Source organism: Choloepus didactylus, chromosome 3, assembly GCF_015220235.1.
Source record: "Choloepus didactylus isolate mChoDid1 chromosome 3, mChoDid1.pri, whole genome shotgun sequence".
NCBI lineage: Eukaryota > Metazoa > Chordata > Mammalia > Pilosa > Megalonychidae > Choloepus > Choloepus didactylus.
In genome coordinates this window covers 163,665,040-163,678,079 of record NC_051309.1, presented here as the reverse complement: position 1 = coordinate 163,678,079, position 13,040 = coordinate 163,665,040, and the positions used below count along the sequence as shown (strand labels likewise).

Sequence of the window (13,040 nt, the reverse complement as noted above, 5' to 3'; positions counted from 1 at the left end):
TCTGTTAAATGTTTCACCTTATTTTCAGTATAAATTGTACACAAATGTGTTTATTTCATTTTTCTAGATAAATAGCAGCTATACGTGGAAAAAAAATGAATGTGTAGTCAGTATGACGTCTATGTACCCTGGTTAGAATATATGAAAGATTTCACTACAGATATTAAGTTATCTTAATTGGTAATGTTGTTACTCACTTTAAATGTTCAGAATTCTACTTTTCTTCCATTTATAGCCTTTCAACTCAGTCCATATTAATACTGCAATCATATAGGACTCCATATTAGGAAATGTGGAATAGTTGTGTGCCCAGGAAGAAGAAACTGAATTTTTGGTCTCAGATGTCATTATCTCGCTCTTGGGTTACTGCAAGACACTACAAACTGGACTTCCTTCTTCTTACATCACCTTCCCACCCCTAGCCAGGCTCTTGCAGCAGCCAGAATGATCATGCTGAAACATAAGTCAGATCACGTCACTTCTCTGCTCAAAATACTCTGCCACTCATCCCGTGGAGCATAAAAGCCAAATTATTACCATAACCTATGAGGCCATCCATGATTTGACCCTTCTAGTGACTATTTGATCTTTACTTATTGTTACTCTTCACCTAACAAAATGGTTTCATTGTTGTTCTGTGGTTTCACCAAGTGTGTTCCTACTGCAGGGCCTTTGAATTTACTGTTCTCTCTACCCAGAATTCTCTTCCCTGAGACATCCACATAACTGATGCCTTCCCTTGTTCAAGTCTTTGCTCAAGTGTTACATTCTCTGAGAGTCCTTCCCCAGTTATCCTATATAAGATATTATCATGTCCATTACTACATCCCTCATGTCTTCTATTCCTCTTTAATGTTTTATTTTTCTCTATAGTATGTACTGTCTGTGGCAGATATGGCTAGATGACCACCATAGTTTCATATTCTCTTTGCATAGTTCAGATTTGTTGCTAGGAAATGGCTATGCAGCCAGGGACTACTTTTCCCATATGAAGGCATGGAATGTAAGATCAGTGAATGGAATGTGAGTGGAGAACATGTGTGTCATTTCCTGACTGACATAAGGTAGCATCCACTGGATTTTGATCACTCTAATTCAGTTTTAGACCCATTCTACTTTATGTAACATTCAATTAGCTTCTTAAATCACATGCTTTGGAACAGATTTTATGGTGAACATACTACCTTATATCTTTGAACGTTTCTTTAGTGTCCTCCTTCATTTATATTTTTTGCCCACCTTGATTCACAGAGAATTTTAGGCAATAATGCACTAGTAAGATAAACCAGAAAAAAAAAAAAAGAAACATTTTAAAAATTATTGTTGAAGGTCTCATTACACCTTGCTCAATTTATTGCAGTAACCTCCTAACTTGTGTCCTCATTTTGGATATATTTGCCTTTTAATAAAGCTGTTAAATTTCACGAGACTTACTGTTCTGCAGTCACAATCCCTGATTAACACTCTTCGCATCTCCCATTGCTACAGAGTAAAACCCAGAATCCTTAGTGTACATAGATGATTCTCCACAATCTAGCCCCTGCCTACTTCTGTAGGTAGCCTCTTCTCTTGCCACTTCTTGCCTTATACTCTTCAAAATTCTGAAAAAATAAACTTTGACTTATACCCAGTTCTTTCTTCTCTTTTTGGCTTTGCTAATACTATTCCCTCAGCAAAGAGTGCTTTCCATTTTCTTATTCTCCTGGTTAATTAACATCTGTTAACTCTTTAATTCAATTTTTGTGTTACTGCCTTCCAAGAAGCTTTTCATTACTTTGGATAATACCCCTTCACTGTGTTCCTGAGGCACCTTTTGTATATATTGTAATTGTTTATGCATGTGTATTTGTTTCTCTGTGAATTCCTTGAGGATAATGACTTTTTCACCTGAGTCTCTTTGTAACTCCAGTGCCAAGCACAGGTCCTTGTGCCTCATTGGTGCTCAGTAAGTGCTTGTTGATTAAATGAATAAGTGAAGTATAAACACATTAGTTTTTCATTCTTGGTTTTTTATGGTGTGGCCCCAGCCTATCTTTTATACGTCGTTTCCTATGGGATCAACCAAATAAGAATTTTTTCCATTTTCTGACCTTTGTACTTTTGTTTATGCTTTCTCAAAGGCCTAGAGAACGCCGTCTTCTTCTTTGTATATCAGTTAAACTTGACTCTTTCTTCAGGACCTTTCTCAAATACCTTTTGCTCCTTGAAGACTTCCCTGATCCCTTTAAAACAGGTGTAATAATGTCTTCCTTTGAAATTCCTGAGTTCTGGGTTTTTACTATTCTTATGGCCTGGATCTTATGCTACCTTTGTGTATAATTCTTTGTTTGATTATTTTGTCCTAGATCATAAATGCCATGAGACTAGAGACTATGTTTTCACCGTGTTAGTACAGTATCCTGTATAGCACTCAGACAGTGCTTTTCAGATAGTAGTGGGCACTCAGAAAATATTTGTAAATTAATATAATTAAACCAGAGCAGAACTGTTCTATGAGAGCCAGAAAAAAAAAAAAAAAGTGAAACGTAGCAAAGAAAGCGAGGAAAATAAATCACTTCATAATGTGAAAATTTGCTTCAAAATGGAAAATACTAGAAAGTTTTTGGAGATGACAGCAACTATTGAAAAGCTGGCTTCCAACTGTCTTAAAAACCTGGTAGTGTAACATAAGCCCATCCTCCCCTGTGGATAAGGACCGCATGCTTTTTGCTAATGCTTAATTTGTCTAGATCACAAAGTACACTACATATTTTTTCCTATTATGTGAATTAAAATCATTTATTTGCATTCACTAGTATTTTCCTGAGAGGTGTACAGACTTATTTTAAAGGTGGAAAGTGTTGGATTATGCTGGATGTGATATTGAACTTAAACCTTTAAATTATTTATTTTAAGATAAAAATGTCATACTATGAAGGGCTTATTTTATTCCTCAGTCAAAAGCCTGCTATTTTAAAGAGAAGATAAAAATAACCAGGCCAAAATTTCTTCACTTTTTTCTTTTCTTCAGCCTTAAACTTTTATTAAAATAGCGAGCCTTGTATCCTTCAATCTTGCCAGAGAGAGAGAGAGATGACATTCTTTACTTCCAGGCTAATTACTCTCTTTTTTTGCAGGATAATCCCCCCATGTCTTTCTGAAACCTTACTTCTTTCTGTCCCCTCATTTACCTATCTTCAGTTTTGTATCTTTCTTTGGATTTCTTCCCGTCCATCTACAAACATGATTAAGTCTGTCCTTTAACCTCTTTTCTACCCTATTTCCCTAATACTTTTCATGCTAAAATTTTTGAAAAAGAAGTCAATATTAACTGTATCCATCAAAATATAAACTCATTACTTTTTGGCTTTCCTTTCCACAGCTATAATCAAACTGCTTATAGTATCACTAATAATCCTTGTATTTGTTAGATGCTTTCAAAATCAAGTAATAGAAAACCTGGCTCAAACTGATTGAAATAGAAAAGAAAATCTTTTATCTCTCATAAGAAGGCCATATATGGGTAGGCTTGGGAACATGTCTCTGCTTCATTTTTCTGTGATTCTTTTGCTCCTGTGTCTCTGGATGTGTAAACTGTTTCCTCGGTCTCATTTCCCCCATGATTGTATTTGACTGCATATTTCTTTCTTCCAATCCATCAGAAGGATATTGTTATCCACTCCTTGCTTTGAAAAATATTTATTCCTTTGCCTTTTTTGATACCATTCTGTTTTGGTTCTCCTATTATCTTACGGATTGTAAGAAACAATTAATTCCTTCTCTGTCTCTTTCATTGATCTTTCCTTATAATTTCTTAAATATTGGCATTTTCCAGTTTTCTCCTATCCTTTCAATATCTTCCTGGCATATATTGAGTCTGGCACAATACCTGACATAAAATAAACATTCAGTGCATTTTTGTTAAATGAATGTCTAAGTCCACCCACTTTCAAGGCTGACCTAATCTCCCAATTTTGTGTCTTTAGCCCAGGCCTTTCTTTCGAATTCCACAATTATATTGCTTATATAGTAGACATACCTGCCTGTATGTTATTAGACATCCAGGAAATGATTATTCTCCCTCATTGCTCCTGCTTAACCCGTTCATTTCTATTTATAGCATCATCATCCCCCTCTCTGCCCCTTTGTCACAAATCAATTTTCTTCTCATTATCTCCTTTCTTCTCACCTCCCATATTGAATGTCTCACCATATCTTATCAATTTTTACTTTAGATATTTCTCTTCAATCTTAGCTTTTAGGCTCTACCTCCACTGCCTTAATCTAGGTCTTTTTTAAAAAATATCACTGCCATGTAAAATACAAGGTTGATCATAACAATCCTCTACTGCAAAAGATTGGTTGACTTTATGCTGACTGTAAGATGTAATGGTAACTATTTTAGGTTACTAAACAAGGCTGTTAAAAATGTTTCTAAACCAGTGTTTCCTACCCTAGTTTATGCCACCTCCAGGCTGGCTTACCATGATATTTCTTGCCTGAACTTCCTTAGATAAGAGGTGACGTTTATGGCTCTGTGCCTTTGTCCATGCTATGTCTACTGTTTGTCATGCCTTTTATGTTTTGCCCAGCAAACTTGTGCTTATCATTTAAGTTTCTTTTTAAAAGTCATCTTGTTCATTCTTTAATTGATTATTTATAAGTGTTTGCTTTGTTGCAGTTACTATGCTTGGTCTGTTTCCTCACTGAACTTATAAAATAGATCCCCATTGAAACCTTAATGAAATCCTCAGTCTCCCAGGCAGGGTTGGTCAGAATTCCATATATCTATAATAGTACTCAGGTAGTTGTGTTAGAGGTAGTGTCATACTGTGAAAAGCTCATTGGCTTTGAAGTCAATAGACCTTATTTAATTCATTACCCATGGGTAGCCTCAGTTTCTTCATCTTTAAAATAACAACAATATGTACTTACGGCAGTGTTGGTGTGGGGCTTGGTACTAGTGTATACAAAAGAGCATATAGTTTGGCATAGAGTGGACTAATGCAAAATAAATGTTAGCTATTTTAAAGTTGTATTTTTGGTATTTAATAAGTTCTTTATCTCCATTATACCATAAAAAGTTTCTAGGACTGAGCCCAGCATAATTCATTTTTGTGTACCAAGATCTGGTGCATAGTTGGCACACAGCAAATGTTTGATGAATTTTTTTTGTTACTTAAATTTTTTTATTGAGCATCTACCAAATTTGACTTAATAGTGTGCCTAGTAGGGTGAGTTTTAGGGCTTCAATAATATCATTTATTTTAGTGTTTTTTTCCAAGTTAACTTTTGTTAGAGTTGTAACTGGTAGTACAAGTAACACTAAATTTTGATTTTCTCATAACTTTGTTTACTCCCTTATAAAAATGCTAAGTGAATCAAGAAATGGCACACAGGAAAATCTTGGACTCATTTCTTGAATTATTGACTTGGTTGCAAAGTTATATTTTTTATAATGTCTTAAATGACTAATTGAAAATGGGTATTTGGATGGGTTTAAAAGACAAATAGAGAGATACACGTAATAGTACCATATAGATATTCATAATTAGGTAAAATATAATTTTATATAATTACATAAAATATATGATGCTATAGTGTATCAACATAATAGAAATTACTCATGTCAGGCCTTAATAAAGAAAAATTCTGCTTTAGAGAATGTATCCTCTCCTAGAATCCACACAATTGGACTTTATTTTTTTAAAAAAAAATCTTTTTATTAAGACACCACAGAGCATAGATCTTCTGCACTTGATTTATAGTTGGTATTTGTTAAACAGAAGTTTTAGTTAATATTCTCTCTATCTGCATGAAGGCACGATAGATTTCAGTTTGTGAGATAAAGTATTCTCTTATGTTAAATGATACCTATAGAATGTGAACATTATTTCACTGAGATTTATGCCAAAAGTGAAACCCTTCTAGAACTTAAGCACTTTTATTTGCTAGCTGACAGTGCACTGAAAATGTTTACTGCTTTTTAGGGGTTACCATTTATTTAAGTTGTAGCTAATGTTTAGCATAAATTTTTAATCTAAAAATATGGAAATAGAAGCTAGCCAGATATAGGAGTTAGAAAAACAGGTAACGTAAAATTTTAAGAACAAAATATGAAGTACTAAAATTTTCTAGGATTTAAAACTTTCCTTTAGCCAGAAGAATTTATTACTGACTCCTGTTGGGTCATCAAGATTTATCAGGTATTGTCATAAGAAACTAAGATAGAAAATGGGAAGTTTTTCTAATATGAATGCATTGTTGTGACAGTTTTTCTTTTAAAACTAGCATTCTTTTATTGATGTATATCCAAACTACATTAAAATGAAATTAAAACCGGTGAGACAACAGACATGCATGTATCTGACTAATTTGATAATAGATGTCAATACATTTAGACTATAGAATAATTGGGATACTTACATGGAGTTCTACTCTATCATGTGCACTTTTAAAAATTCTTACTGTTTATTTTCACATCTGTCTTCTTTATAATACCAGGGACAGTGTCTTAATAATCCTTGTATCCCCAGCAGCTAGCACAAGGTAAACAGTCAGTAATTGTGGTTAGAAAATATTATGGGAGTCTGTCTGAAAATTCATCCATTCATTCTGTGTTAATTGGCTTGCTGTACTTTCTCTGAGAACAGCTAAGTTTTAAAGGAGTCTTCTAATTTACATATGAATACTAATAATCAGATTATTGGTAGTCGAGCCATTCAACTATTAGAGGAAGTATGTGATCATAACTTAGTTACTAATTCTCTGTTTTAATACTTCTACCTCTTTGAACTAATCTCATTAGGTTCATTCTTATTCGTTTTAACTAATCACTAACCACAATGGGCTTAGGAAAGAGAATAAGTAGCCTGTCTTTTGATACTTGAATTATATTTTTTTGTAAGTTTTCAAAAATATTTTCAATTCTGTCTTTGTAAAACAATTATTTATTCTCTGTTTTAAAACGGCATTGTTTTATAATATTTTGTAGATTGCAATCTTATGTTAAACGTGTATATATAAACATATAAATATGAAGTTTCTTTTATAAAATAGGAATATAGTCAAATGACTTTTGCTTATACGTAGAAAAGACCAATTTGACCTATGTGGTAATTTTACCCTTAGGCTTTGAAATTAAACCAAAGAATGGAAAAAAAATTATCAGAAAGAAAAATTAGAAAATTTTACTTCAGTGCCATCCTCAACTTTTCAACATCTGTATCCCTGTAAATCAATTATCTTAGTACTTGGAGCTTTTATCCTAAGAGACCTTAGCATAGTATCTATATGGAGATGACTCTATATCTTGTGAAGGACAAAAGAAATATTTCCATGTATTTTAGAAAGTAGGCTCACATCCTTAATTTGAATAATTTTAGAATCTTAGTTTTAATTGTTAGTGGATATGTATAAGATTGAAGTTTGTGAAAGTCACATTATGATTGTATTAATATAATATTTTTGGATAGATACATAAGAGAGAGTTATAGGCATTTATACATATTTCTGAGGTCTCAGAATAAGTGATTTCCGATCTTATCCATATTAGTATTTGTTAGCAGTTTGTTTCTGAATACATGAAGTCTTTTTAACTTTTCTGCCATACAGTGGTGACAACCACAAAAATGCACAAATAACCTGTTTAGTTCACTCATAGTATTATGGGAAGAGAGCTGGATCAACTATGCTAAATTTGACAATCATATCCTCCTTAAATGAGAGTGGAATCTTTAAATGGATCATTAAAACCTACACATGCACCTTTATGCCCCTGTTCTAAAATGACAAAGCATGCCTTGCGTTTTTGGTGGTAGAGCCTTTTACTGGAAATACATGTTGTTGGGAGGGAGGGGAGTCAGAGGACAAAACATTGAATTTTTAGGCCGAGTCTATTACTATATAAATGGCTTCAAGCATGCCAGTAATTATCCTCGTCTGAAAAAATGAGTATGACTTTTTTCCCAAGCAATATGTATTACTTGCATGACCAAGCAATATGTATTACTTGCATGACCATAAATAGGATGATGATGCTATTTTTTCAAATCAGAGTAATAAGTATTTGATTGAAATAAGCTCTTTGAGGGCTTTTTATCGTGTATCACCTAGACCAGTGATTTATATAGAGACTCTCAAAGAATGTATTGAAATCATTGGTCGCTCTAGATGATTTTTATAAACCATTCTATAATTGTGATCTGATAGAAATTATTTTGGCTTTGTCTTCAGATTATTTTAAATTATTAATACAGAAAGTAACTACTTGTTTGAGAAGATAGCCTATAATTAATATAGTTTAAGGATATTGTTAACATGCTGAGATATAAAATTCTTTATTCCTTGGATTGTATCCTAACTAGTTTTTATGTTTGGTGGAATGCTTGTATTTGAAACTAGAGATATATAGTTAGGGTGAGTGAAAATTTATCTTCAAATTTTTCCACTATGTGAACAATTTCTTGGTTCCTAATGTATTAGTATTTTTCTTTCAGCCATGTCACCATTTTGACCATTTTTTGTTAGTGTTAAAGAGAATGAAAATAAATTTTATGGTTTCATTTCCTCCAAATTTTGATTGTTTCTCTTATAAATATTGTTTTTTAATTACTTGATAATTTGTGAATGATTTTACAATTCTTTGGTTTTCCTACTGTATGATAAAAATAATTGTGCACCCAATTTAATAGCCATTGGATTTTACTTCACTGTCATGCATTATACTAGAATCTATTGTTGCCTACTTCAGTAATAATTTCATCATAGCCACTTAACATCTCTTATAATTTTAATTGTTATCAAGAAGAATGGCATCATTTAATTTGACTCGAAATGCAGAAGGATGGATGAATGACAAATTAATAATTTACCACCTTTGCATAATACTGCAGCATAGAATATTAGAAGGATTGATGGCAGAAAAGGTTAACAAATTTTAGCAGCTTTCATTAGCTTTGCATTGTCATATGTTGTGGTGCTGACTGAAATAGCCTTTGTAGGAGATCTCAGACTAGGGAACTAATTACTTGTGCCGATTGCCGCACTGATGAATAGACCCTCATTGTATCGTTCCCCTGAAGACGAGGAGCAGCCTGTGATTCACGACTGCATCCTGGCTGATATTTGATAATAATTTTAACAGATAAATGTAGGTAGGCAGGATGATGAAGTGCCTATCCAAGCTCCACAACTATCAAAGCCATGCACATAGCCATCTGCGTTCTGCCTTTTTTCCTCTTGGACAATCACCTAAGGAGAATTATATGTTATTAATTGTGTTCAAATGACTGTTGTCTTTTGCCTGTATGTATATACTATAGGTATTTTTAAATGTATTTTTGAGTGGTATCTTAGTATTAGTTTTTCTATAAAATTTAGTCAACAAAATAATGAAGTATAATAAATAAGCTTTATAATTTTTCTTTTTTGAGGACTGCAATTCTTATGCTATTTTGTTTTATATTTTTATTATATCTCCTCCTCCTCATGTGTGATCAAAATCAACAAAGATAATCTTTGATGGTCTTATTTTCTCTCCATGATTTTCAGAAAAGGAATTGGGTTCCTATTGTTTTTCAGACATTTTCTTTGAATAATACATTGTTTGTTGCCTATGATTTAGTAACCTGGTATTTTTTAATCAATAAAAGTACATATTTGCAAATCTATTTTGAATTTTTAAAGATTTCATGTTTAAAACATTAAAATAAGATAACTTTTATTTGGATATTTTGAGACTGTCAGTTGGTCAAGCATACTAGTTTGTCAGAGCTGACAGGTACACAGTTTTATTAGCTCATGAAATACAAGTAAGATTTTATTCTGCATTAGTCATTCCTGCAGAAGTTTTGTTTATGAATAGTTTTTATTTCATTATTGAAACACAGATTTTTATGCTGTATATCTTTAGTGAATAAAAATATACTGCAGAGATTATTTTTCTTAGTGTAACTGAGAAAATGTTCATACTAGTATTTTCTTTATAAAATATTTTCCAGTATGCTAAATTATGATTAGCTAACAGGAAAGGAAGGTGGCATTTATATACTGGCATATAAAAGATCTACATAATTGGGAAAAATATAGTAGAACTTAAATTGAGTGAACCCTTTTTATAAAAATACACTTCCAAAAGTATGCTTTCAATATAGTAATTATTGCGCATCGTATAGCATGTAGTTTTTAATTAAATATAAAAACAGACTACATAAAACAGAAATCCATTCTGATTTGCTTGAAATAGATTGCTATTTCACTCTACAGGAATGGTTTATTTAAAAACAGTAAATGGAAAAGAAATGCATTTTCTTGTGTTGTTGTAAGCCTCAGGGGCTAAATGTAATGAATATTTTAAGAGATTATTTTAATTAAATTCCTGCACATCTAAACAGAGTAATATTTTATTATCACATGCATAACCATGTAACTGAGATATTCATTAAAGTTAACACTTTCTGGACCAAGAATTCATGGTGTGATTTACTGACCTTGTGCAAAAAGGCACAAATTAGGAAGAAAAATGAAGGGGGACAGACTTTGATTAATATAGGTAATGCTATACCATATTTATAATAGCCTTTTCCCTATTCTGGCTTATAAATGCAGCCACCGAGAAAGGTGCCCTGCTGAGGCTGAAATGAGGCTGAAATCAGAGCACATGCCACTAGAGTGTGGGGAAACTGATCACACTGTCAGCAATTCATTTCAACATGATGTATTTAGTGCTCGTTTCACCTTCCAAGGAAAAGGAAAAGGAGTTCCTTAGACTAGAAGGTGATATTGTTATTTTCAAGGACGTACCTAAGTTAAAGATTGCAAAAAGGGGGGTGTGAAATAGAAGGAGAATTAAGAAGAAGGAGAGGAAAAAAAAGGCAGAGCAAACAAGGAGAGCTTTATGCGGAAATTCAGTGCTACCACGCTGTTTGATAATTGCTAACATATGTGGCTTCTCTGTTTCATTGTAGTCGTCCTCGTGAGTTCTGGCGCCTTGACTACTGGGAAGATGACTTGCGGCGCCGGCGACGATTTGTGCGTAACCCTCTCGGATCGACACATCCTGAAGCGACACTAAAAACAGCGGTGGAACATGGTCAGTATATAAACCACTCCTTGCCAAAAAGCAGCAGGTACAATATTTGGTAATGAAGAACATAACTTCATGATCACAAAGCATTGTAAAATAGTCCTACACCACTTTTCATAGTTATTTACCCTAGAAAGAGAAGTAAAAATTTTTATAGTTGGTGCAGGGTCCTATAAACCTAGGGTGGTCAAGTGTGTTTGTTCATTTATTTATTTACACATGCAAAACTAACTTAACATAGACCTTTTATTTCAGAATGGGAGGATAAAATGTTTCTCCTTTTAAGTGACACAATCAGCTTTGAGTAAATTCATCTAGGAAGCCTGCCCTAAACCCATAAACCTGTGAATATCAGGTTAGAATTTACAAACCAAATAGGTTTCTAGGTTCTGTAGCGTGTGTATGGTTTTCTCCCAACCGTGATATTTTAGTATGAGATTATGAGGTGAAAGAGAGCCTAGACGCTTTCTAAGCCTTGATTTGTAGGTAGTTATGATAGTTTGCAGAAATATAGAATAGGCATTATTTTCATATGTTCTGTTTGCATCATCTTGTTATCAGAGCTCAATAAAACGTCTTTCCTTTTTTGAAGTATACCATGATTCAGAAGTCTGATAAAGCAAATTGGAAAAACTGAAGAGGTTCACTGATTATTCCTTTGGATTTGTTAATATTTTCTTTGAATATAAAGTTTCACTTATAAATTTATAATTTTTGAAAGCCGATTAAAATATATTGATTAAGGGAGAAAAGCCCATTGCATATAAATATTGTTTTGATTTTACAGAATATAAATTGGTTATATTTTAATAAGGTTAGAAATAGTACTAATTTCCCATTTTCAAGATATTTACAGATAAATTGAAAACATCAGTATAAAAAATAAATGTTAAATTATATTCAATAAAGATATTAAGAATTTAGATTAAAAGTCTATAATCTTAGGTTTGGCTTCAGTCAGGCAGCTTAACCTCTTGCACTCAACCTTAAAGAGCCATTTCTGGAAGAAAATGTCCATAATATGTCATCAGATATAACACCAAATGTGACATCAGTCCTTTAAAATAAATGACTATACAGAAAATAGTCAATAACAAAGTGATCTAAAAGCAATAATAGTCCCATGACCCTACATCTTCAGCTACAGGAGGTGGAGAAGGAGAAATAAGATGTAGAATTAATTAGGCCACTTTTGCTTTTAGGGTTCATTTTCTTTTTAGGAGGTGATTCTATACTATAGCTTGTAGAATTCAGTCTTTCTTTCTTTTCTTTCTTTTCCTTCCTTCCTTCCTTCCTTCCTTCCTTTCTTTCTTTCTTTCTTTCTTTCTTGTTTTTATTTTTGGTTAATAACCCTTTCATTGAAAAAATCAGAGTTTTTGAAATTTTATCCTTTTCAGCTGAACAGATATTACAATATACACTTAAAATTTGAAATTTAACAATTATTTTTCTGCCTTTTAAACTATCATTTAGCAGTGAGTTCTTGGTTCTGAGGTTTATTCATGGCAAAAAAAAATGTTTTTATGAATATTTTCCCTTTATATCTGAAAGGGGAAGACTTGTTTTCTAAAATCACACTTAAGCAAACTGATAATATCAGTAAGGAATTTAAAATTTATGATGTAGATTTAATATACAACTTATTAAAATATATTCTTAACAAAAATAGTAATTTTTAAGCAGTTTGTGGTTTGATGGGGTTCTTCGTAATGAGCCAATTATAATTTTATTGTTGAACTCTACCTTTTAAAATAATAACATCTTATCCTTTTTATTTTTGGATGATAAGAGTCTGCAATGATGTTTTATTGAAAATATATTCTTACAGTTATTTAAGACTTTTTTATCATCTGTAGAGGAAGATATCACTGTAGTTTAAATAGTAATTGAAAGGATAATGTAATATTATCTGTTTATTATGCATTTTTAAATTGAGAAGCAAGGTGAAGCATTTTATATGTTTCTATAACATTTA

General features: G+C 32.4%; 1 protein-coding gene across 3 annotated transcripts in view; it reads left to right on the top strand.

Annotated features, from left to right (window-relative positions):
• Window positions 1-13,040, top strand: part of LRBA (LPS responsive beige-like anchor protein) — a 1,009,660-nt gene that overhangs the window by 590,316 nt on the left and 406,304 nt on the right. For all 3 annotated transcript variants that reach the window (XM_037830797.1, XM_037830798.1, XM_037830799.1), the window contains one exon: window positions 10,947-11,071. In XM_037830797.1, the coding sequence (XP_037686725.1) occupies window positions 10,947-11,071 (125 nt within the window). The remainder of the gene's footprint in view (window positions 1-10,946; window positions 11,072-13,040) is intronic.